The sequence below is a fragment of the Aotus nancymaae genome, unplaced genomic scaffold, assembly GCF_030222135.1.
Source record: "Aotus nancymaae isolate 86718 unplaced genomic scaffold, 86718_ANA_hifiasm-v0.15.2.pri h1tg000002l, whole genome shotgun sequence".
NCBI classification, from domain to species: domain Eukaryota; kingdom Metazoa; phylum Chordata; class Mammalia; order Primates; family Aotidae; genus Aotus; species Aotus nancymaae.
This window is the reverse complement of record NW_026988413.1, coordinates 17,445,363-17,471,216: the sequence shown is the minus strand read 5'-3', so window position 1 is coordinate 17,471,216 and position 25,854 is coordinate 17,445,363. Positions and strand designations below refer to the sequence as shown.

At 43.7% G+C, this 25,854-nt stretch overlaps 1 protein-coding gene across 1 annotated transcript in view; it reads right to left on the bottom strand.

Annotated features, from left to right (window-relative positions):
• PARP12 (poly(ADP-ribose) polymerase family member 12) overlaps positions 1–25,854 on the bottom strand; it is a 38,753-nt gene that overhangs the window by 1,959 nt on the left and 10,940 nt on the right. Inside the window, exons 5-11 of the mRNA XM_012447421.3 lie at positions 21,120–21,243; positions 16,346–16,541; positions 12,490–12,631; positions 9,278–9,374; positions 2,988–3,063; positions 1,627–1,757; positions 553–704 (exon numbers count right to left, since the gene is read on the bottom strand). Coding sequence (XP_012302844.3) covers positions 553–704; positions 1,627–1,757; positions 2,988–3,063; positions 9,278–9,374; positions 12,490–12,631; positions 16,346–16,541; positions 21,120–21,243 — 918 coding nt within the window. The remainder of the gene's footprint in view (positions 1–552; positions 705–1,626; positions 1,758–2,987; positions 3,064–9,277; positions 9,375–12,489; positions 12,632–16,345; positions 16,542–21,119; positions 21,244–25,854) is intronic.

The following is a 25,854-nucleotide window of genomic DNA, read 5'->3' as shown; positions in this document are numbered from 1 at the left end:
AAACCAATGAATCCAGGTAAAATCTACCCAAGAGCTTAATATTATTCTTATAACTTTCTTGAATTTGGAATTATTTCCAAAGAAATAATATTTTAAAACTTCCTTTGGAAAATTTAAAAATAACTGAGAGAGAAGAAAACACTCAGATCACTCACATGACAGCTAGAACACAAGTTTACATGAGTATCTCTGAGGGTTTCTGGTTTCTATTCTAAGGAAATCAATAATAAAGGTACAGTCAGGGAGTTGATCAGGGCTGGGAAGGTATCCCCTTTCCTCTCCCATCTCTGTCACCATCTCCCAGGGCCTCTGCTCCACAGGGAAGCAACACCCCAGCCTAGGCAGGCCACCCTACCCACACCTGAGGCCAAGCTCCTGGTGGTGCCCGGAGCGACAGCAAAGCTGTGGCTGGCAGCCATGTCCAGGTACCACCGTGCATGGAGTTTGAACCTGGTCATCAACTCAGGCTGGTCCCCTTATGTCCTCTCAGGCTGTTCCCAGGCAGGGGTGAAGCAACATGGGTTCTGCTGGTGGAGGCCGGTCTTCCCTTACCCTTGCCATAAGAAGTGCCGTGAAGACCACAGACCCGCCAGTCAAAGTTCTGCTGGCAGATGGCGTCCACAAACATGGCACTGGTGCCGTGGAACAGCTGCCGCTCATCCACGGCCTTCCCTCCGCTCTGCTTCTGCATCTGTCCTTTTTGCCTAGAATCACAAAAGAATGTGTGCTGGGGGCAGAGTGTGCCAGCCACCAAATACAGCCGGCCTGATGCAAAAAAAAAAACAACCATATTTTTCCAAAATTCAGTGTCCTGAGACCAAGAGACACAGGTCACAGGCTACCCTGGCTAGGCCTGTGAGGTTCCAGCCACAAGCCAGGGAGTGGGAAAGAAGGGGGATCATGGGAGCTGGGTGAAAATTTTCCCTTCACAGCTCCAGATTGCTGCAGCTCCCTCAACTCCAAAAGCAGAGCAGCCCTTGGAAAGCGGGCACCATTTCCCCCAACCCCGCCCCCACCTTGCTCCTGGGTGGAGCTGAGCTCTGGGACGCTGTAGGAGAGTTTTGAAGATGCTGGTCAGGGGGCCCATTCTTCTCCCCTCTCCCATTCCCAGACTTCGTCACTGTGCAGAGTGCACACTGCCCCAACCCCATGTAGGGACAGGTCAGCAAGACCCAGCCTGCCTGGTGACCTGTTGTGGGATTCCTCTCCACACAGACAAGTGACTGGGTGCCCAAGGACCAGCCAGTCCTCATGCATGAACCTGAGACCCCTGCTCTCCAGCCACAGCCTTATGTTCCTGGGGATAAGTGTGTGGTGGGCTGTACCAACCCAGCCCATTGGTCTCTGGGAAGGCAGAATGGACAAGGGAGAGTGCTGGCTTTGCCACTGCTCATGAACAGGATTAGGTGGTATGCTCTGGAAAGCCTCCGTGCCCTCATCTCTACAATGGAATGTGCCACCACACTGCTCTGGGGGAGCAGATGAAGGAGTGCAGACACAGCTCCCAGCACACAGCAGCCCTAACTGCCATTCTACTTTTCCTGGAGGCCCGGGCCACATGTGGCAAGCAGCCAGCAGTGTGAAGGGACAGAGCCACCAGCCCACCAAGGGCGAGCCCCAACGCACCACTGGTAGACTTCCCAGAGAGCCAGGTTCTGCACTCGCTCAATCTTCTGAACAAAGTAGAAAGGCAGCGTGCAGTTAAAGAGGTTCCAGACCTTCTGATACTCTTCCGAGGAAGAACTAAGGGTGATCTTCTGCAAGGGGAAATGTTTTTAATGCATTAGAGCAGAATAGAACTCGACCGCTTCCCAAGGCTTCTTTAAATACTAGAACTGCAGAAGCACAAATGCCCAGAGAGCAATGGCCCATTCCCATCTCCCCTGATGATGTGGTCTCTCCAGGAACAGGAGACAGTAAGTCCTCATGGAACGTCGTTGATAGGTTCTTGGAAACTGCAACTTTAAGTAAAACAACAAACTGCATGCCATAGGAACTTAACTCTTGTTTATGTCAATTAGCATATGGGAAATTGGTTTCATTAGACAGTATGTTGTTTCACGTTAAGTCAGTTTCCAAGAACCTACTGATGATGTGGAGGATGTACTATGTTTGCAAATTGTGGTCACTTTCCTCCTCATCACTGTGAAACCAATCTAAAGTACAGACACATGATGCTTAAGCATGTCCTGGGTATGCCCTGGTTGTCCCTGCTCTTTTTTCCCACACAGGCTGAAGACACAGGTTGGACTACATGGTCTAATGACCACAGAGTTGTTGAATGGACAAACGTGTCTGACCCGTTCAGGTCCTTAGCACTTCTTGCCTACACAGTTGGCATCTGCACATGCCTTGTACAAGCTCAGTAAGTTCTCCCAGGACAGGGACCATCATGTTATGAGGCCGAGTTGCACAGTGCCCAGCAGCCAGCCAGCAGACGTCAGCCCAGGTGCCTCACGCAGACGGGCAGCATCAGATGTTAGTTTGCTTACTCTCCTGTACTCAGCACGGTTCCCACTGGTTAGAGCCCTTCAACAAGCTGCTGAATTGACTGTCCATTCTCCTGTCTGCTAGTCGTAAATGCCTTCCCTTCTGACAGTAACCCCCCGCCAAATGTCCATGGACTCGGGTCCTCCCTGGGCTTCTTTTCCTTTTCTCACTTAGTAAAATTGGAATTTATGGGTTAAGCCCATAAGCTCCTCATTTCTGCCCTTTCCAGCAAATTTCACATCTCATCCTCCTCCCTCCACAAGACATCCCCTCCCTCAGAGCTACAGCCGTCTCCTGGGTGGTAAAAAAACAAAACGCTCTGAAAAAAAAAAAGCAAAAACAAAAATAAAGCCCACATCTGTCACTGCCCTCCTGCCCGCCCCAGTGAGCCCCAGCCTTATAGCTTCTTCAGTGTGGAGGAACAGCATAGTCTGTTCACGCGCACCCACCTCTACAGAACACCTTCCTGTCCAGCCCCAGGCACATGCATTGCCTACCTGAAAGCCTGGGTCTGGCAGGGCAGAGGAGTCCCAATAGTCTGGGATGTTCTTTGGGCCTGGAAACTTGGTATTGCTACAAAATGTAAACAAAAACACGTAGACATTTTACTCTTATGCAAAGCAAATCTACCAGAGGTGGTCTCTGTTAGCCAATGTCACCGGTCTTGAGTCTCAGCATCTCATGTTTTAGGAGCAGGTAGAAGGCAAGGAAGCATGTTCACACAATATTCACAACACGAGAGCACTTCCATCTTTGCCTATGTAGCAAACTCCAAACAGTCCTGAGACATCTATTTCTCATCTGTGTCCCAACTACCACACAAAAGGGAGAAAAGAGCACACACAGGGCCAGAAACCTTTACCCACAATTCTGAAAGTCTAAGAGCTCTAAAGACATTTTTAAGGCCTCAATGACATACAATTAACATTTAAAACGTGTTTTATATAGCTCAGGAAAAGCAGGGGAAAAAATGAAATAAAACTTTTTTAAAAAACATAAAAGTGATGTCAAAACTCATTTGGCAGTAGAAATTTGACTTAAGTTAGTAAGAGGCCATTGTGGTCTGTATCTGTCCTTCTTAAACTGACTATGCATATTCTTTACTGCAGAAATACTAATGTGCTAAAATACAGAGTGTCACATGATACAGGCATCACATTATCTTTCTAAAAATAAATAAAAGCAGTTCAAAAGACATATGGCTCAAGGGTTCAGGAACAAGGGCTGTGAAACTGTAACTACAAATCATTCCTATTAAGTTTCAGAACACACTGTTCTTTCTAAATAGACCTACCTTCTGTTTCTGCTGACATGAGACACATACCTTCATCCTAAGCCTCAAAGAACTCCCACAAATAACTTTCCCAGGAAAACGGCACAGTTCAAAAATAACAAAGCAAGGTCCTACCAGCAAGAATCAGCCAAAAACAGACTCACAAAGACTTAAGATGCTGCAATTATCAGACAGATTACAAAACAATTATTGTTCCTATGTTTAAAGAAAAAAAAAGACAAACTTTAAAAATATATGCAAGGAACAGGAAACTATAAAAAGACCTGGAAGATCTAAAAAAGAACCATATAGAACTTACAGAAATGATAAGTATAATCCTAATAACAAAAGTACAATGGACAGGCTTAATCCAGGAGATTAAACCAGCTGGAGAGAAAATCAGTGAGCTGAAAGGTATGTGAAATGAAGTTGTCCAGAATGTGACCCACAGCAACAAGGAAATGGAAAATGTGGGAAAGAGGTTGAGACATGGAGAACAGTGAGAAGGTCCCACTGGAATATGATCAGAACCTAAGGGAAGCTCTAGGAAGGAAAGAGAACAGAGTGGAGGTGATTTTCAAAGAGAACTGAGATGCACTGATCCACAGCTTAAGAAGCCCAAAGAATCTCAACCATGATCAATAAAAGCACATACCTAGACACACTTCAGTGAGGATGCATAACTCAAGACAAACAGAAGCTCTTAAAAGCAGCCAAAGGAAAAAAGAGTGATTACTGTTGAAGAAGTGCCCATTAGACCAACAGGACTCCACTGTCTTCTGGCTTCCACCAATAGTGGAGTGATCATCATCAACGATCCAAGAGAAAATCTCTACAACCCAAAATTCTATACCCAGTGAAAATGTCTTTCAAGATTCAGGGAAAAATAAATACCTATTTTTTTAAATAAATACCTGTAATCCCAGCACTTTGGGAGGCCAAAGTGGGCAGATCACTTGAGATCAGGAGTTCAAAACCAAACTGACCAATATAATTAAACCCCATCTCCACTAAAAATACAAAAATTAGCCGGGCACAGTGGTGCACGCCTGCAGTTCCAACTACTCACGAAGCTGAGACAGGAGAATTGCTTGAACTCAGGAGGCAGAGGTTGCAGTGAGTCAAGATCAGCCACTGCACTCCAGCCTGGGCAACAGAGTGAGACTCCAACTCAAAATAAATAAATAAATATTAAGACAAACCAAAAACAGAGTTTTCCAACAAATCTTCATCAAAGACAGGTTTGTCCAACCTGCAACCCGCAGACTGCATGTGACCTAGGGCAGCTCTGAATGCAACCCACCACAAATTTGTAAACTTTCTTAAAACATCAGATTTTTTTGCTATTTTTTTTAAGCTCAGCTATCTTTAGTGGTACTGTATTTTATGTGTGGTCCAATTATTTTTCTTCTAATGTGGCCCAGGGAAGCCAAAAGATTGGACAATCCTGATCTAAGGTAATCTGAAAGGACAAAGTGATAAAATTGTGAGTAAATTTAACGAAACCTTCAGAGTATAAAATAACAATGCCTCTTGAGGTTTAAAAAATGTTGAGAGGATGTGGAGAAATAGCAACACTTTTACACTGTTGGTGGGAGTATAAATTAGTGCAACCATTGTGGAAGACGGGTGATTCCTCAAGGATCTAGAAATAGAAATTCCATTTGACTCAGCAATCCCATTACTCAGTATATACCCAAAGGATTATAAATCGTTCTATTATAAAGACACATGCACATGTATGTTCATTGTGGCACTGTTTACAATAGCAAAGACCTGGAACCAACCCAAATGCCCATCAATGATAGACTGGACAAAGAAAATGTGGCACATATACACCATGGAATACTACAAAGCCATAAAAAATGATGAGTTCGTGTCCTTTGTAGAGATATGGATGAATCTGGAAACCATCATTCTCAGCAAACTGACACAAAACAGAAAATCAAAACACCGCATGTTCTCACTTACAGGTGGGTGTTGAACATGAGAACACATGGACACAGGGAGGGGAGCATCACACACTGGGGTCTGTTGTGGGGGTCTAGGGGAGGGGCAGCAGGCGGTGGAAGGGTGGGGAGGGATAACATGAGAAATGCCAGATATAGGTGATGGGGGGATGGAGGCAGCAAACCACCTTGCCATGTATGTACCTATGCAACAATCCTGCATGATCTGCACATGTACCTCAGAGCCTAAAGTACAATTTCAAAAATAATAATTTTAAAAAATGTTGAGAGGAAGGCAAATGGAAGAAAAGATAGGAGGACAAAGATACTGATTTACTTGTACATAAGTGAAGAACATGTAGTTCCTACCATAGCCTTAAAAAATATATATATATGTATATATATAAATTATATATATACATATATAAATATATAAATATATATATATAAAGGTAAGAAAAGAAAAAATAAGACCTAATCACATGAATGAAACATTTTCATGGAGGATGGGCAACATGGTGAAATCTTGTCTCTACAGAAAATAAAATTAGCTGGGCATGGTGGCGTATGCCTGTGGTCCCAGCTACTTGGAAGGCTGAGATGGAATGTTGCAGTGAGCTGTGATCACACCACTGCACTCCATCCTGGGTGACAGAGTGATCCAGGATATTTATTTGTAAACAAATAATTTTTACATGATACTCCTGTATTATAACTTCTGAATATGGATATCACATTTTAAGACTCCATTAACTGTATAAATAGAAACGTTGTTTCTGAAAGTGATCTACCCTCAGATTCCCAGTTGGCCATGCAGACCCAAGCAGACTTCCTTACTGTAGTTAATGACAACCAGCTGCTGGCACATGGGTTGGAGGGAAGAACTGAACACTTCGTCTGTGTGAACAACGTGTGACACTCCGCTTACAGGAGTGAGAGGAGACTCTGAATCACTCATATCTTAGTCTGAATCACTTTTAGTTTGGACATTTGGCATCTTCTTGTGGCCCCCTGAAAACTAAATTAGAATGACAACAAGCGAGATCTACTCTCAGAAAACAGACAGACTTTTCCAAACCTTGTCTAGGGTAGGCTCTGGACAGAAAAGAATAAAATATGACTTCCAGAAATAGGAGGGTCATAATCAACCAAAATTCCAAATCCAGAATCAGTAAGAGACTGGTACGTTTAACTAAAATAAGAATAAGAAATATATCTTTATGGTAAAATACTTCATAGGCAAAGTCAAAAGGCAAACAACAAACTAAGAGAAAATATTTGCCATTTATATAACAAAATGAGGGCCAAGCAACCTAATAGATAAAAGGCTCTTAAGAAAAATAGCAGAAAGTTCATAGAGAAATGGATAAAAAGACCAACAGTCCACAGAAAAAGAAGTGAAAATAGTACTTACGTGTTAGAAAAAATATTCAACCTCACTTCTAAGAGAAAGCAAAATGAGGTTCACTGATCCGTCTTTGACCCCTGAGAACTGCAAAAGCCCAAGAGCTTGACAACTCACTCTGTGACGTCTCATGCATCCTGGTGGGTGTGCACAATGATTCCAGCCCATGGAAAGGAACTTGCTTTACTTTCTAGGACTCTGACCTAACAGTCTACCTCCAAAATTTGTTTTATTAAAAGAAATAAAATACAGATGAGGTCTCACTATGTTGCCCAGGTTGGTCTCAAACTCCTGGGCTCAAGCGATCCTTCCATCTTGGCCTCCCAAAGTGCTGGGATTACAGGTGTGCACCTCTGCGCCCAGCCATACCTCCAAAATTTGAAACAGCACAACATCAAGTGGTTCATCACAGCACTCTGTTTTGTAATAGCAAAAGACTGAAAACAACACAAACACCCATGAAAAGGGGACATATTAAATAAATGATGACACACACATATTATGGAGAACCAAGAAGGAAGAAACAGATTGAGGAAGCTAATGAATTGAAACAAAGTGATTATCAGGATCTATTTTTAAATGAAACAAAAAAGGTATAGAACAGTATACATAGCATGTTCCCTTTTGTGCAAGAAAAGAAGAAAATACTTTTACATGTGTGTATGCAAATGCTTATTTTTTCAAAGAGAAACCAGAAACTAATGTTACCCACAGTGGGAACAGGGTAGAGATAACAGGGAAGAAGTTACAAACTACTGAGGATCCATTTTACATAGTTTTGACTTTTAATCACAAAGGTTTTACACAGTCAAAAACAGTAATAATAATTTTTTTTGAGACGGGGTCTCACTGTGTCACCCAGGCTGGAGTGCAGTGGTGTGATCTCAGCTCACTACAGTCTCTACCTCCCCGGGCTCAGGTGTCCCTCCCACCTCAGCCTCCTGAGTAGCTGGGACTACATGCGCATGCCACCACACCTGGGTAATTTTTGTATTTTTTTATAGAGATGGTGTCTCACCATGTTGCCCAGGCTGGTCTCGAACTCCTGGGCTCAAGCAATCTACCCTCCTCAGCCTCTCAAACTGTTGGGATTACAGGTGTGTCACTGCATCCAGCCCAAAAATAAATTTTAATTTAAAAAGGAAAAAAGTAAGGCACATTCCCAGGAAATTGCTTTGCTAGGTCTGACTCACAAGGCAGTTCTGTGGACTGGTAATACCTTTCTCCTCTATCTTGTACCAAACCCTTTTAAAAATGACCTTTGCATGCTTCACAAAACAAAAGAACCAACAGAGGTACTGTGAATTCTCCATAAAATAGACGCAAGTCAGACCTCTCAGCAAACAGAAGGTGTAACAAAGTCAGCTAACAGCAACATTGCTTAAAGTCCCAGCACTGGCTGTAGCAAACCCAAGCTGTATGGGCACTGTGGTCCCTCTCCACCACGCAGGCCACCTTCTCCCATCATATGGCTGTGTGGTTTGGAGAACACTGACCCCTTCCTCTCAGCTCCAATCCCATCCCACCTCCCCAAGCCTAAAATAACATCAGTGGTTGAGATGGGGTCTGATCAGTGCAAAGCACAAGAATTTCCCCTCATCTGCGATAGAGGTTTCTTTCCTCCCTCCACGGGGCTGACAGGCCACAGGCTAACCTGGTGGCTCCTGGCAGCCATCTTGTGACTGAAACTCACCTGATAAAGCTTGCCCATTAGTGACTGCAATATCTGTTCTTAGAATTTTGGTACTCTGTGATATTCAAATACTGAATTACATGGGTTTTCAATGGTGTAATTCCATCATTATTTCATCATTTCAACATTTAAAAAATTCTAGTCTATGACTCAATGATTTCATGGAAAAGACAAACTGATGGGTTGGCTTCAAGTCTAGACTCGCCTTCAGAGTCTGTCTTTTCCATGGAATTACTGTGGATCACAACAGGCAGCCTTCTAATTATGCATCACAAAGCTTCGACCCACAGGGTAATTCCAACTCCGGTCCAACTAGTAGAAGACAAAACGGTAACAGAGTGCAGGAGCTCTTCTCTGTACAAGCCAACGAGTACCTGAGTGCTGTCTGACGCAGGCTTTCTGTGGCCGCTTCAGAGCACACCCCAGCTGATTACATGTTAAGTACCATGCCCCTCATTGCCACCTACCAGGTCTGCATGGTCGTCACATCCTGGGGAGACACATATTTGGGTCTGCGGCAAACCTTTTTAGTTGTGCCATAGACCAGGTTTTTCTGAACGAAGGCTGTAAAAAACATAACCAGTGAAAAAATATACATATACATATACATACACACAGGATGGCAATGTTTTATAAACACAAATTAGACAGATTTGAAAGCTTATCCAAATGTGTAAAGCCCAGAATCAGTCTGTTAAAAAAATAAGGCCATTTTACACATTTCAAATATTCATAAAGAAAATAGGTATCCTTAGGAGACTGGGTTTAATGAATAGAGGAATGATTAGAAATTGACATATCAGTTATACACGAGTGCTTTTAAATTGTTGCTTCCAATCTTGTTTAAACCATTATTTTGCTTAGCAATTTTTCCCAGCTTGGATATAAAAAAGCCTCAGCCCAGCCTGAGACCAAACTACCAGGTTTTGAGTTAGAGGGATTCAGAGTGAATATAAGTTTTATGACTTTTTTTAGTTAAACTATGGCAGTATTCATCAACCTTTCTAAACCAGTATCTTTAATAAACAAATTTCTTGCTTCCCCACCCTCAAGAATCCCATATTCAACCTGAGGATTTGGAGTTGGGGGAACTGACCCCTCAAGTTGAAGAATGACAAATACCTAGAAGTGTCTGTCATGTCCCTGCCCGCCAGGCACACCCTCTCAAGTCTTACTTTTTTTTTTTTTTTTTTAAGAGATGGGGTCTTGCTTTGTTGCCCAAGTAGACCTTCAACTCACTGGCTCAAGTAATCCTCCCACCTCAGCCTCCCAGGTAGCTGGGACTACAGGGACTACCATGCCCAGCTAATTTTATTTTCATTTAAAAAAATTTTAATATATCCAGAATTAGCCTTATTGCACTTGAGCATAAACTGTATGGCTATCCAAGTGTGTGTCTCTTACACTGCAGCCCAGATGGTCATCATTCCTGGAGGTCCACCCACATTCTCATTCAGAGCCCACGATCCAGATGCAGCAACCATGACCCCTTCTGTTACCCACTACTCACCTGCCCATCAAGACCATTCTCACTGGCATATTTAAATGGGCGATACTGGTATACTGGCCAACCGTGATGAATCTTAAATGGCTTTCACTGGTGAAATTAAAAGTGAGCCGAGATATGTGGACTGGCTAAATGTGTGTTAGACACATTCTTCTATGGACAGAGTAAAGTGAGGAATTTTCCCCAATTTACCCTTCCAGAGGATACCCTAGGCTATGGCCTACCTTTAGGAGATTTCTGCCCTGCCTGACACCAGCTAACAGGATGCTAGAATTCTGCCTCTGGAATCCTGGCATTTGCCTTGAGTGAATCATTTGTGACAAGAATCCCTAAAAGGACAGAACTGAACTGTCCCTGAAATTTCAGAACAAGTCATTTTGGCTATTTTGTGCTTTAAATGTACTTGCTTCCTCATAAATAGCTAATGTGTGTGGCAGTTTGCTTTGAGACTTGCTTTATACTTAGTAGTCAAGTTGTGAGGGAAGAAGCCAATTCATCTCAAGCTTTTGTGGATTCTGTTATTCACCTACCAAAAAAACAATTGTGCCCACTCAAATGGACTCAAATTGGCTGTGGTCAGTCTACAGGAATCATAAACTGCACTGTGCTCTTCCCCATCCCTATCATGAGGTTCTGTTACGTCCCCAGGGTGTGGCCCAGGTTAAGAATGATAAAGGTGGTATGTGACATTTGTGACATATCTATTTTGATATTTTCTAGATATTTCAAAAGAATATTTTAGATTGCTGTCAGCAGCAGTCAGATGTGTGCTTGCCACACAGCCCCTACCTCCAGGGCAGTCCTGATTTGATTACTGTGTATGCTCTCACTGTCCCCTTTCATGCACTGGTGTATGTCAGGCCGTGGAAGGCAAACCAGACCACATATGGCTGGCACTCTCCAGCAGAGGCAGTTCGCACTCTAGAGGAGAAGAAACTTCTCTGTAAAGGCACGTCAAGGGGGCAGTGATCTACCTTAAGCAAAACCACAAGTGCCACAAAACCACAAGCAAAACCAAGGCCAAATACAGGCAGCCAAAGTAGTTTTAGGGTAATTCCCAGACACTTCCCTACACTCCACATAGAATAAAGGTCTGCAAAAATAAAGAAAACCATAAACTGTGTTTAAAGGAAGGCCTCTTACTCCCTTATAAAATGCTGAACATTCAGAAGGACTCAGAGTTTACAATGTGAAATACAGGCAAAATGGAACTGAATAAAGCTGGACCAATATACTCATGTGGAAATGGCTTAAGAGAAACTACAGTAAAAGTAAAACTTAAAAAATTCTCACAAATCAGCCACTTGGAGGAACTGGCCAAAGGGTGGCCTATTTCTGTCCGTTAAGGTAACTAGGACAAAACATTTCAGCCCCAGCCTCAGGACATCATGAGTGCATGAAAATCTGTTTCCCAGTGACTTTTAACTACTACGTGTCCTACCTTGCGTTAAACTCATCAGTGTCAAAGTCGCCTACAGAAAAAATGGCAGCAGTCAGGTGCGGTGGCTCAGGCATGAAATCCCAGCACTTTGGGAGGCTGAGGCAGGAAGATCACTTGAGGACAGGAATTCGAGACCTGGCCAACATGGTGAAACCTTATCTCCACTAAAAATACAAAAAATTAGCCAGGTGTGGTGGCTCATGCCTGTAATACCAGTTATTGGGGAGGCTGAGGCACAAGAAGCCGTTGAACCCAGGAGGCAGAGGTTGCAGTGAGCTGAGATCACACCATTGCACTGCAGCCTGGGCGACAAAGTAAGACTCCGTCTCAGAAAAAAAAAAAAGATGGCAGCAGCACTGCCATAGCAGGCAGTGAAAAGCAGACGCTGCAGAGCGGAGCTGCTGGGACACCTGTCAGGGACTAAGGTTAGTCCTCGGACACAGCAGGACAACCATACTGCATGCAAGCTGACCCTGCTTGTCCTCCTCTCTTGGGGCTCCTGCTTCTCCTGGGGTCCATTCTCCTCACACCCTTGATGCAGCTCTTCCTCAACTGTACAGGGCCAGTGTCATCTGTTTCCAGGTCTCCCATTCTACATGGGTATACCTTGCTTTTCTTTCCTGTACCCACCCAGGCCCTCGGTGTGTACACACAGCTCCTCCAGGGTTAAGGAGGAGGGACAGAGCCAACACAGACAGGCTCTGCGGGGTGAGGGCAGGGGCAGAGGATACCTTTGAAGTCTAACTCGTAGTTCTGCTTTCCAGCCTGGAACTTCAGTGTGGCTGCCTGGCTGGCAGACCCCGGTGTGCAGTAGGCCAGGTAGGCCTTCTCCACGTCGCTACTGCTGACAGAGGTCACGGGGTGCGCTGTGCCCTGTGAGGGAAAGCCAGACACTTTATGAAGGCAAGAACCTGTGGTGATGAGGAAAGACGCTGGTGGCACCCACGCCACATTTCAGACATGCTCACGGTGGACAGTGACTGTCTCCTGAAGCTGCCCTAGCAAACACAAGGCAGTAAATATGGGTCCTGCCGAGCAGGACGACAGGAATGGGAACAACAGAAGGGAGGGCGCTCAAGTCACCTAGGACGGAGGACGCAGCAGCCGCTCAAATGCCAGTGGAAGAGCAACAGCAACTTCCCGAGTGCTGCCTGACTGAGCAGCCCGGGCCAGGCTGCTCTCACCCGTCTATTCATGTTCCCACCATCCTGAATCCGAGTTCAGTCCTCTTCCTTGTGGTTTTCTTTTTCTGGTCCCTAGGAACATTCTTCTATTTTTTTAATTATCTATTTCAATCCCTCTCCTTCTACAATTACCTACAGGAAATATCATACCTCGGGTTAGACTGAGTTTAAATTCTGGCTCCCAAACCTGCTGGCTCTATAACTTTGGCAAGTTCTCTTAACCTCCCTGAGCCTCTGTTATCTCAAGCTTGTAATGTGAATAATAATAATACTTAGGCCATATTCATCCCTTTATGCAGCAGGACTATATCATCCTCACAGGGTTGGAGAAATTATTTAAGTAAGGCATGCAAAGCACTTAGTACAGTGCCCGGAACAAAACATACTCAATAAATGTTACTATCACACTGTTCTTATTAAATTTGACATTATGTTGACAACTAAAATCAAAGTTATGGAACCTGTAACTAACTCCCTCTGTCCCTATCAATTTCCCTATTCCCCCTACTGCTGCCATCCTAGTCCTCCTAGGTCACAAGCTTTAGGTGTTACCAGCCAAACAATAAGTGAGACAAGATTCACCCATGCCTCTGGGCAACTGAGCCCAGCAATGGAGGAGAGGAACAAAAAGTATGCAGACATTTCAAAGCATCAAACACAAGGTCCCACACAGGTCTCATGGGTGCTCCAGACTCTGAGTGGGGCAATTAAGAATGATCAAGGAAGGGTCAGACCCAGCAAAGGCTTCTTGGAAGAAAAAGACACCTGAGCCAAGCCCAAGGGACGACAATGAGTTGGCCCCATGAGGGCCATGAGGGGCGGGTGTAAGAGGTATAATGGTTTGTAAAGCAGCCTCCTAGTTTACAGTGTCATAATGGTGCCTGTGTTTCTCTCTCTGAACTCTGTCCTCCTTCAAAACCAAACCATTAGACTAGAGTCTGGGAGGAAAAGGATGTGGCATAAAAATCCCTTTCAGACAACAAGGGGAAAGGAAAAGAAAACAATCCCTCCCCTTTGGGCCTGAGGAAATGAAGTGGGGAGTCAGCGAAACAGAGAGGAGAAGCAGCAGTCAGAGGCAGGCCTGCTGCCCCCGCCCCAGGCCTCCAGTCAAAATCGCTGCAGATGGGTAGTCACAGCGGGAGGGAAGATACAGGTGGATGAGCAGAAAGCAAAAAGCAAAGGATTTTTTGCCCCCAGTGGGAGGTTTGGAAGGAGAAACTAACAATGGCAGCCACATTATGTGTCAGGCTGAGAAAGGTTTGGGTTTAGCTCCTGGAGGCACCAGTGAGATGTGGAAGGAATGAGATTCCCACGTGTCCTGTGGCAGGACCAGCAGGTATCTCTTTTTGATGTGAGATGTTGGAGTACCTCCTGGGCTCAGACATAAAAAACTTAGCTTTTCTGGGAATCAAGAGAAAACTGTTTTGAAGCGGCAATTAGCAGAAAACTAAAAAAGAAACCCAAATGTGGGGTTACACCAGAAACGTGTAGGAAAGGGAGGACGAGAAGAACCAGATCATCCTAGGCCGTCCAGCCTGAAGCCGCCAGGCCTACGCGTGTTTCTACGCCCCCACCACCACGTGGCGTATCAATAACATCCACACACTGTTCCTCCCCAGAGATTCTCAAACTGCTTGCGATGAGTTTCTGCACTGCCACAGAGGAGGAGGAGCACAGGAGAGAACGGGGGAAGCTCCAGGTGTTGGTTGGCTGGAGGAGAAAGGCCCCACCCCCAGAGCTGTGATGATTCGGTCTGAAAACACCACTAGGGAACCCTACTTTTGCATGGGTTGCCCAGAGCCCTGTGTCATCTCATTCAACAACCAGGGGTCTCCCCCAAAAAGCCGGACAGATCCCCAAACAAAATGAAAGTGATGGTCACATGTGCTAAGTGCCTTGCGCCTGCCACCTGTCCCTCCATCTCATCACAAGGAAAGCCGGGATTCACAGAGCGTGATGGGGCAGTTGTCCTCTCCCTCTCCTCCACGCCAGGCCACAGCCTCTTCCCCTCACGCTCCTGACCAAACCCAGAGAGCCTACCTGGACGAGGCCCACAGGGCAGGTCAGAGAGAGTCCCAGGCCACCCATGAGAGGGAGACAGGTAGGAAAGGCAGGCAGGACAGAGCAGCAAGCAAGGAGAGGCTGGTGCTGGCAAGAGGGGAGCAGATGAGCAGAGGGGAGAGGAAGGAGTGTGAGGCAGCGAGGCCATCGCTGAGAGTGACCATCTCCAGCTGACCAACAGACACTGTCAGCAACACCCTCCCCCTTCCAACAGCCAATGTCTATTTCCTGAGGACCAGCTATGCATCATTCTACACAAAGGATACAATGGGGCAAAAGAAAAAGTCCCTGCCCTCATGGAGCTTAAAGTGTCACCAGAGGAAAAAGGCATTCTGAGTGCAGTTAAGAGCAAGAAACTAAAGCTTCATTATAGCCTCTTACAACCCAGAAGATTACAAATACCTATCAATTTTCATTTTGGAGAGGGGTGTTTGTTCTTTATCAATGGTGCCTTCCCTAAAGTTATACTTTTTTTTTTTTGAGACAGAGTCTCACTCTTTTGCCCAGGCTAGGGTACAGTGGTGTGATCTCTGCTCACTGCAACCTCTGCCTCCCAGGTTCAAGTGATTCTCATTCATACCTCAGTCTCCCGAGTAGTTGGGACCACAGGTGTTTGCCACCATGTCTGGCCAATTTTTGTATTTTTAGTAGAGATGGGGTTTCGCCATGTTGGCCAGGCTGGTCTTGAACTCCTGACCTCAAGTGATCCACCCACCTCGGCCTCCCAAACTGCTGGGATTATAAGCGTGAGCCACCATGCCGAGCTTAAACTTGTACTTTTATAAGTGAGCAGGGGACTGCCTTTAATCTGACCCATCCACAAACACCTGTGAATTAATTGACAGCAACTAGTTTTTGTTATTTGACTTGAATTCCAAATCTATACATGATATAAATCAATTTTCTTATATTTGCCTACCTTCTCTAAAGTTGCAGAAATGGCAGACAACTGGTCTGAAAAGCCTTTACCTCTATACCACAGCTACACAAACACACTTGCACACACAAGCACCAACTCTGGGGTTAAGTTACCTGTTCAACAAGAGAAGCATCTTTCTATCCCATTTAATCAAACCAATGAAGAAACTTGATCGCACCACAAATTTGTCATTCAGTTCTCATGAGCCAACAGACAGAAGCTCTTCAAAGATGAAACCTCATACAAATAAACTCCAACTTATCTATTTTTGCCATAATTCTCCCAAAGCAAGTGAGTCACACTGGGACCTGGGGATCCTCAGCTCTCTCACAGATGCCCCAGGCAACAATACCCGGGCTCTTGTTTGGCTCCTCCCTTACAGATCCTTAGGACAAAACACTATCCTCTTTCCATCACACTTACCTGTCTTCCATATTCCTGCCAAGAACCAAACTCATCACTCCAGTACCAAATCCACTCAGTGGTGAGGATGAAGTGTGGAGGTTTGGTGACAGAGGAGGCCGTGGAGAGGCGGCGAGCCTGGGTAGCACCGAAAGTCATGGAGTTAAAGTTCAGACAATCGATGTGAATGGCAGCTGGTGACTCAGGGCACAGGATTCTACAAAAGAAAGCAGAAGTAGGCTAAAAATCCCACCAGCCAAGCAGACACAGGTCCCTCAGCTTGAGAACACACAGCTGGGAGGCACAAATAGTAAATATGACATGCGCATTTTAGAAAAAGTTTCCAGAGGTAGGGGAAACTGCTTTTTCAGATCAGTTTTGAGGTATAAAAATATCAAAATCAAGATAATGTGGAAGGAAGACTGGTTATGATGAAAACTCCTCTCAGTACAAAATGCAGAAGATGCTGGTTAAAACATTTTTTTTTTTTAATGCACTGCTGAGCTGGCAAGAAAGGGAAGTCCTTAGAAGCCAAAAATAACAATAGTTAACACATACTGTTTATTGTGTGAACCAGACCCTGCATTAAGTACTTTATATGTATTAGGAGATGACATTTTCATAACCCTATGAGATTGAGACTATTACCTCTACTTCACAGATAGGAAAACAGAAGCTCAGGAAGGTGAAAAAAGCCGTTCAAGGTCAAACAGCTAGTCAGTGGGACAGTTGGCCTTTCAGGTGGGCAGTTGGGCTGCACAGCCTGCACCTGAGCCACCAGGACACATTCCCTATCTAAATGCAGTACTGCCTGAAGACCAAAGGGAAGGTAGGAAACTGGAGAGCGGAGGGGAGGGGAGGGCAAGAGCCAGGAGCTATCCCAGGGCACCGTCTATGAGTAATGACAGGGAGCCTGGGCTTTAGCCACAAAGGGGAAACAGAAAACAAATGTGGGGTCTGAGTAAGGCAGGAGGCTGAATCTCTAAAGAGGTATCTCTGCGTAAAACCAGGACCCTAAAAGATAACCCACCTTAGTAAAGGGGGGACTGGAGAGGGGACTTGCCTTGCGAAGACATCTGGCAAGGAAACCTGCCTATATTAATGTTGGATCCTACATCTGGATAAAGGAGGAAAAAATTCCTCCGAGAACTTATAAATCATTCAAGCCTCACAGAAGTTTTAGCCTGATTCACATTTTGTGATAATTAGTTGCAAAGATGACCCAGGGTAGCAGTTCTCATAGAAGCAAACACAAATCCCTCTGGAGGAACTGACCTTCAACTCAGGCCTCAAAAGAATTTCTAAAGAAATTTCCATCAAACATGTGGTCAAAATCAAGTAAGTCACAAAACATGGAAACAGAGACACTATGAGCAAAGGTCAGCAAAAACAAAATCAGACCACCATGAACTACTAACATTAGTATTCTCAGACACAAATATATGTGATGTGTTTTTTAAAAAGGAATTGAGCATCAAAAGTATGAGTACGAATCAAGAGACTATCAAAATTGGGTAAATTTAAAGAAAAAAATAGAGCTTTTAGTTTTTTCATTATTTTCTTTCTCCTCCCACTCCCTCCAAAACTTTTTTCTCTTTTCCTTTTTTATTTATTTTAATTTTTTATTTTTTGAGACAGAGTCTCACCCTGTCACCCACGCTGAAGTGCCGTAGCACAATCTCAGCTCACTGCAATCTCCAGCTCCCAGATTCAAGCGATTCTCCTGCCTCAGCCTCCCAAGGAGTAGCTGGGATAACAGGCATGCACCATCACGCCTAATTTTTGTATTTTTTTTGTACAGAGTTTCACCATGTTGACCAGACTGGTCTTGAACTCCCAGCCTCAAGCCATCCACCCTCCTCGGCCTCCCAAAGTGCTGGGATTACAGGCATGAGCCACTGCGCCCGGCTTTAGAACTTTTAAAAGTAAGTAAGTTAATTGAAAATTTAAAATCATACTTTGATAGGACACACTGCATCTCAGAAGAGGGTGAACTAATGAACTGAGAGCCTGAGGGGAAGAAATCCAGCAGAGTTTAGTAAGAGAAAAAAAGAGAAGTTAGAAGACATAAAAGATAAAGTGAGAAGACCTCACCATGTATCTAATGATAATTCCAGAGAAGGAATACTTAAGGAGATCATGGCTGAGGAACTCAGAAAGCACAACAAAATATGAGTAGCATAAATTCTTTAAATCCACAGACAGATCTTAATGAAACTGCACAGCACCAAAGAATGACAAGATATTAAAAGCAACTGGAGAGAAGAAACAGACTATCAACTATACTGGACTGAATTGTGTCTCCAAGAAGATGTGCTAAAGGTCTAACTCCTGGTACCTGTGAATGTGATCTCATTTGGAAACAGGGTCTTTGCAGACGTGATCAAGTTAAGATGACATCATATTGGATTTGAGTGGGCCCTAATCCAAAATTGATGTCATTTTAAGACGAGGGAAATTTGAAGACAGACACATGGGAGAACGTCCCGTGACAACAGAGGCTGAGATTGGAATGATGTGTCTACAAGCCAAGGCATACCAAGGATTTCTAAGCATCAGAATCCTGGAGGAGGCAAGAAAGGATCTGCCTATAAAACCTTCAGACAGAGCATGGCCCTGCTAACACCTTCAGTTTGGACTTCTAGCCTCCAGAACTGTGACAAAATAAATATCTGTTGTTTTAAGCCATCAAGTTCATGGTAATTGTTATAGCAGCCCTAAAAAATGAACTAACGCTATCTCAATTTAGGCTGATAACTAACTTCTAAGTAGAAGCAATGGAATCCAGAAAACAATGAAATAATCTTTGAAGAGTTGAGAGAGAATACCCAGTAAACCTATCTTTCAAGAATGAGAAGGAAATAAAAACTCTTTCAGACTAACAAAAAACACAATTACCTCCAGACTCTCACTAAAGCAACCTCCAACAGAGGAACTTAAAGAAGGAAAATGATAAACAAGGAGAAGTGTGAGCAAAGGAATGGTGAGTAAGAAACAAAATGATAATTGTAAGTTTAAATAAATACTGACTGCCTAAAACAATATGAATTTCTAAACTCTGAAATTAAAAATACTATAGCAGTAATACATACAGTGCACTTTTTTTTTTTTTTTTTAAATAGAGACAAGATCTAGCTGTCACCCAGACTGGAGTGCAGTGACGCAATCACAGCTCACTGCAGCCTCAAACTCCTGGGCTCAAATGGAGTTCCCTCTGCAGCTTCCTGAGTAGCTGGGACTACACGCATGCACCACCATGCTCAGCTAATTTTTAAAAAAATGTTTCGTACAGACAGGGTCTATGTTGCCCAGGCTAGTCGTGGATTCCTAGCCTCTAGCAATCTGCCCACTTCAGCCTCTCAAAGCACTGGGATAACAGGCGTGAGCTGCTGCCCTCGACCCACATCTTATGTGCCTGGCACTGTTCTGAGTGTTTTATGTATATTAACTATTTAATTCTCAAAATAACCTGATTACGTAGAAACCATTATTTTATCTACTTAACACATAGTAAAACTGAGGTAAAATAAGGTCAAATAATCTGGTCAAATGCATATAATTAGTAAATAAGTTTGAACGAAACTAGTCAGAATTCAAGTGTCCAAGGTTCTTTCATTGTTTGAGAGAATGACAAGAGGCACTGATTAGCTTAAGTTGTTACACTAAAAGTCTGCTAAGATAAAGAGTCTGTTTAGATTTCCTGGGCAGCCACTGAAAAAACAAAAATTCATATATAATTTCCAAACAAATAAAGGAGAAAAAGCCAAATGAAGAAAAAAATCTAATAGAAGATCAAAAAGAGAAAAGAAATATACAAAACGTGGATCACAGCGACAATTATGATGAGTGGCAGATATAAATCCAGATCCACCCATTACTGGCCATTTGTGCTTCCTCTGCCGGGAAGTATCTGTCCTTACAGTTTGTCCATTTGGAGGGTGAAGAATCTGAGTGAAAGAGGCCAGACACAACAGTACATACTGTGTGGTTCTATTTATATGAGGTTCAAGAAAAGGTCACAGAGGTCTCTGGTGACAGAGGTCAGAACAGTGGTGAACGACGGGAGTGAGCACTGACTGGAAGGAGGCATGAGGAGATGGGGTAAGGCAAAAGATCCGTATCTCAATCAGAATGCTAGCTACATAAGTGTATGCATTTGTCAAAACTCACTGAACTGTATGCTTAATATCCGGGCTCTTCACTGTGTGTAAATTTTGCCTCAAAAAGAAAGACTAGGGTTGGTATGTTAGCCATTTAATCCTCCTAATGGGAGTAATTGGTTTCACATACTTTACCAATAGCAATTTGCACATAATTGCACTCTAAGTGCAAATTTATTTTATACACTCAAAAAGTAGGCTCTAATTCTCGGCAACATATTTCAGCAAGCTCAATGCAAAACATGTTAAGTATTTGAAAAGAAGGCTATCTGGGAATTCCCTATTTCCTCTGAATTGAGGGAGAATACTAGGACACGACTGGAAAAATCAAAAAAGTTAAAGGTTAAACCATAAACAGCAGTTCAGCAGTATGGCTATATAGGCCAAAGGCTAAAATTTCACAAATAGAAATGATCACCTCTCACTTTTCTGTAATAATGAGTACATACGTACATGATCAATTCCACACCAAATAATTGAGAACTTAATACTCGGTCTTGGTACCATCTTCTCCTTTTCCCATTGCTCCTCTCTGGAAGGAGAGAAGCGGGAGAACAGAGCCACCAAAAGCAAAACTGCCTTCATGGCACACAGAAGGCCAGGCACAAAACAGAGACAAGACACATATTTCCTACCTTTCTACTCTGGGATTGCAGAATTTCTCTTCAATAAGCTCCATTTTGTCCAAATCCTTCCATTTGCCTCCATCCAAGAATTGCCATCGATACGGCAAATGGAAATGAACTCTATTGCATTTATCTAAAATAAAAAACATACAGGAGTAAGATAGCTTGGCAATACATAGCATGCCCTAGCCTTGTGGTTGTCAACAGGTGTGGTCCTGCCCACTGACCTGGGAACATTCTGGAAATGTGTGGTGGAGTCTGTTTTTTCAGTGCAGGCCTGCCTGAGCGTTGAGATATGGAAACACTTTTTGTATTTTATTATGTACATTGCTATGATTTAAATGTCTGTCCCTTCTAAAACTCCTATTACAACCTAATCCCCAATGTGATACGATTGAGAGGTAAGGCCTTTAAGAGGTGACTGGGTCATAGACGAACGGAGTAATGGGTATATGGGTTACCATGAGAGGGCAACTGGTGGCTTTATAAGAGGAAGCAAGTCCTGAGCTAGCATGGTAAGCCCCCTTGCCATGTGATGCCCTGCAGCACCTCAGGCCTCTGCAGTCCCACCAGCAAGAAGGCCCCCATCAGATGCAGGCCCTTGACCCTCAACTTCTCAGCCTCCATAAAGGTAAGACACAAATTCCTTTTCTTTACAAATTATCCAGTTTCAGGTATTCAGTTATAAGCAACAGAAAATAGACTAAGACATACATCTTCCTTATGTCTCAGGTTTTACCAGGATCTTACTTTTTTTTTGTTTTTTGAGACAGGGTCTCACTCTGTCACCCAGGCTGGGGCGTAGTGGCACAATCATGGCTCACTGCAGCCTCAATCTACCAGGCTCAGCCTCCTGAGTAGCTGGGATTATGGGTGTGCACCACCACCCAGCTAATTTTTGTATTTTTTGTAGAGACAAGGTTTCACCATGTTGGCCAAGCTGGTCTTGAACTCCTGGTCTCAAGTGATCCACCCACCACAGTTTCCCAAAGTGCTAGGATTACAAACATGAGTCACCACACCTGGTAATGTTTTAGAAATATGTATGTTAGTAGTTGATATCATCTATGAATGTTATTTAATGAGAGTAAGATGCTGATCACAAGAAGGTCAAAGGTCTCATCAATGCAGGGGGCAGTGTGACTGCTCAATATCACTCTCCATGTGGCAGGTGGATGGGCAGGGATCACATCAAAGATGGAGCCAGATTCATCTCTACCAGAAATCCATCCCAACCCCAACACATCCAACTGAAGGCAGGTTAGCAGCATGGTTACAGGCTTCTTGGGTCTCTTCTGGCTAACAACATGCTCACTCCTTCCTCAACACACTCCCACTAACATCCACACAATGGCCCAGACCTATGGCTTCCAGTGAGCTGCTCCCCTCACAATCCCCATTTTCCTCCTGGGCAGCCAGATCCTCACTTCTCCCATCACTCCAAGCACATGCTGCCTGCCCTGCCTTTGCTGGTGCCTGCCACCACCTGGAATGCTGCCCACATCTCTCCCTATCTGTCAACAGCCTATGTGAGGTTCTGCTACATCCACACAGAGGAGCGTCAGGAGAGGACAGGGAGAAAGGAGAGAAAAAGAATGAGAAGCTCTTTGCACTGTGATATGCGGCTACCTCCAAGACATATGCTTTAAGGCAGAAAGATAAAGAACAAGGTGCAGAATGCCTGTATTTGGGTAAAAAATAGAAAAAAAATAAGATTAGAGATATTCTGACTAAACACACACATATGCACATTATTCCTTGCAGAGGGAAGTTGGTAGCTGGAGACAAAGTTATGAGTGAAGACTTCTGTCATTTTGGCGTGTTTTGAACTTTGAACCACAAGAAGATATAATATATTCCAAAAAATTACACATCGAATTAAATGAGAAAAGATAGAAAGCCAAGCTAGTGTGCCTGCGTAAGACGGAAACTGAACAGACACATACCCTTGTATAGGTATAAATTATTGATGGAAGGATATTCAAGGAATGGATAATTATGGCTGTTTCTGGAGAAAACAGGTGTGAGGGGAACTTATTTCTTACTGAGAGCATCCTTTGTACATTTTAAATTCATATTCCAAAATAATAATCAAACTAATTTGATACTTGAAAAAAATTAAAATTTTCTAAAATTGTGGGCATTCTTTCGGGCACATCTCAATGTCACTTCTCTCCCAGGCTCTGCAAAAGCACCACGGTGGGGGAAGTATCATGGAGGAGGGTGGGAGGCTGCCTGGGCTTGTCACAGACCAGGCATGGGGCCAAGCGGACAGGGCAGAAGAGAGTGCCAGGCCGAGAAGACTGAAGGAACAAGGCGGGGACATTCAAGCAAGGAAACTCTCCTCTAAATTCAACAAGGCTGGACACAGCCACACCGGGGACTGAAGATCTCCTGACTTGTCGCATTTGAACATGGACAGCTGACTAGGTCAGGGAACCTCTTGGACTCTCTCAACCAGGTGTGTACACAACAGGTAACTAAAGGGCTGGGCCAGAAGAGATAAGACCATAGCTATGGTCCAAGGTCATGACAAACCAGAGTTCCTGTTCTCTCCCTGGAAGACACTATAGGAAATGATCAGGGATGAGAGCAGAAGGCCTCCCCAGGACATCCCAGTATTCAGATGCTATACCTACAAACCCAAGGCACAGGTGAACTACGAACAGCCTGAGACAGACTCTCCCTGCAAGCAGGCACATCCTGGGGAAGGTACACTCCATAGGGCCCTCCAGGAAGATGCTTCCCTGGGAAGGACATGGGGACCAGGAGAAGGCACTATAATCAAACAGCAGGCCTGAGGCTTCCATTCTGAATCAAAGCTGAGGTACAGTCCACACTGTTCACAGCTGGAAGGTGTCCAGGAAAGGAGGCACCACATAGGCCACTGCAGCCTAGTCCCAGTACAGTGGTAGAGACATAAGTTCCCTTCCCTTGTCCTGGTCTTCCTGTCCCTTTTCTCAACTTCTTTTTCCTCCTTCTAATGTTCCCCACCTCACTCTGGTATTCCAGGATCTAGGCTTTCTAGGAGATGAATCACTGAAATCAAATCAATTAGGCAGACAAAACACCACATCCACTCCTGCCCTTCCTCCCTATTGTCCTTGAAATAACAGGCCAGAGAGAAGAATAAATCCAAAAGCACCGGAAAACAATAAAAAGTAGCATCAAAAGACCAGAATTATTCAAGAATTGCTAAAACTGTGGAGCAATGAGAATCAAATCGATATAAAAAGAAGAAAAAAAAATGCAGACAAAATATGCAGAAGACAGCACAGAAGTAGAAAAGATCTGGGGTCATCACAGATTCAGAGTCAGATGAAACAGGAGCAAGAAAGATACCCAGGCCAATCCCAGTGAGAATAATGGGAGCCCCGGCACAGGTACTCCCTTGCCCTGATTTGCTTGTGTGAAGCAAGTTGCTGTGTGCTTCCCAGTTAAACTAAGTGTGAATATAAGGGTTAGAGCCAGAGAAAAGCAAATGAGATGATCACCAAAGCCCCCGCTCCAGTCCTAGGCTGCATGCCAGTTGCCCACTCCACCAAGCAAGGCCTTCTGCCTCTTCCCCACCATCACTAGAATGAGGGTCTGGAATCCAAATCAGCCCTGTGGAAATCAACCAATAGGCATATGAGATTCTCAAGCACTAATGTGACAGACAACCAAGAATCACTCAACACATGAGGAAAACAATATGAAGAGAGGCAGCAACTCACACAGAAGCAGTGATACCTAAGGAGAGAATGATCAGAGTTAAGGTAACAAGCGTTTACAGCTAGATTTTAACCTACAAGCCTAGCCTCTAAAACTTCTAGGAAAAAACTATAGGAGAAACATTTCATGTTTAGAATAGGCAAATATTTTTAGGATACAAAAAACACAAACCATAAAAGAAAAAAATATTATCTGGACATCACTATTAAAATATCTGTTCTTGAAAATACATTAGAAAGGAAATAAACATGATGGGGAGGGATAACTTGGGGAGGAATGCCAGCTATAGTATGCACCTAAAGTTAAATAAATGAATTAAAAAAAAAAGAAGAAAGGAAATAAACATGAAAGACTGGGAGAATCTATCTTCAATATAAATCATACACAAAACACAACTCAATAGTAAGAGATCAAATAACCCAATAAAACCAGGTGTAACAGTCACAAAAGACCAATACTGTATGATTCCATTTATATGAAATATCCAAGCAAATCTATAGAGATGGAACCTCCATCTGTAGTCGTCAGAAACTAGGGGGAGGGAAGAATGGCAGTCGACTGCTAATGAGGATGGGGTTACTCTGAGGCTGTTGAAATGTTTTCATATTGCCTATAATGATGGATGCCCAATTCTGTGTTAATATTACATATATAAGTAGACTTCAAAAAGTTCATGGAAAATTGAATTAAAAGATAAAAATAAAACTATAAACTTTATTTCTCAACATAAGCTCCATGGATAGACTAAATGGCTGGTATCATCTTTTACACTTTTGTCCTGAACACTTTTGTAAAAGATGATACCAGCCATTTAGTCTATCCATGAAGAACTGAGGGTCCTAGAAATTCAACAATGTCAATCCAGTCTTTTCTACATTTTTTAACCGAAGAAAAATGCGTGCCCTTTAAAGATTTTTTTTTTTTTTTTTTTTAGATAGAGTTTCACTCTTGTTGCCCAGGCTGGAGTGCAATGGCATGGTCTTGGCTCACTGCAACCTCTGCCTCCCGCGTTCAAGCAACTCTCCTGCCT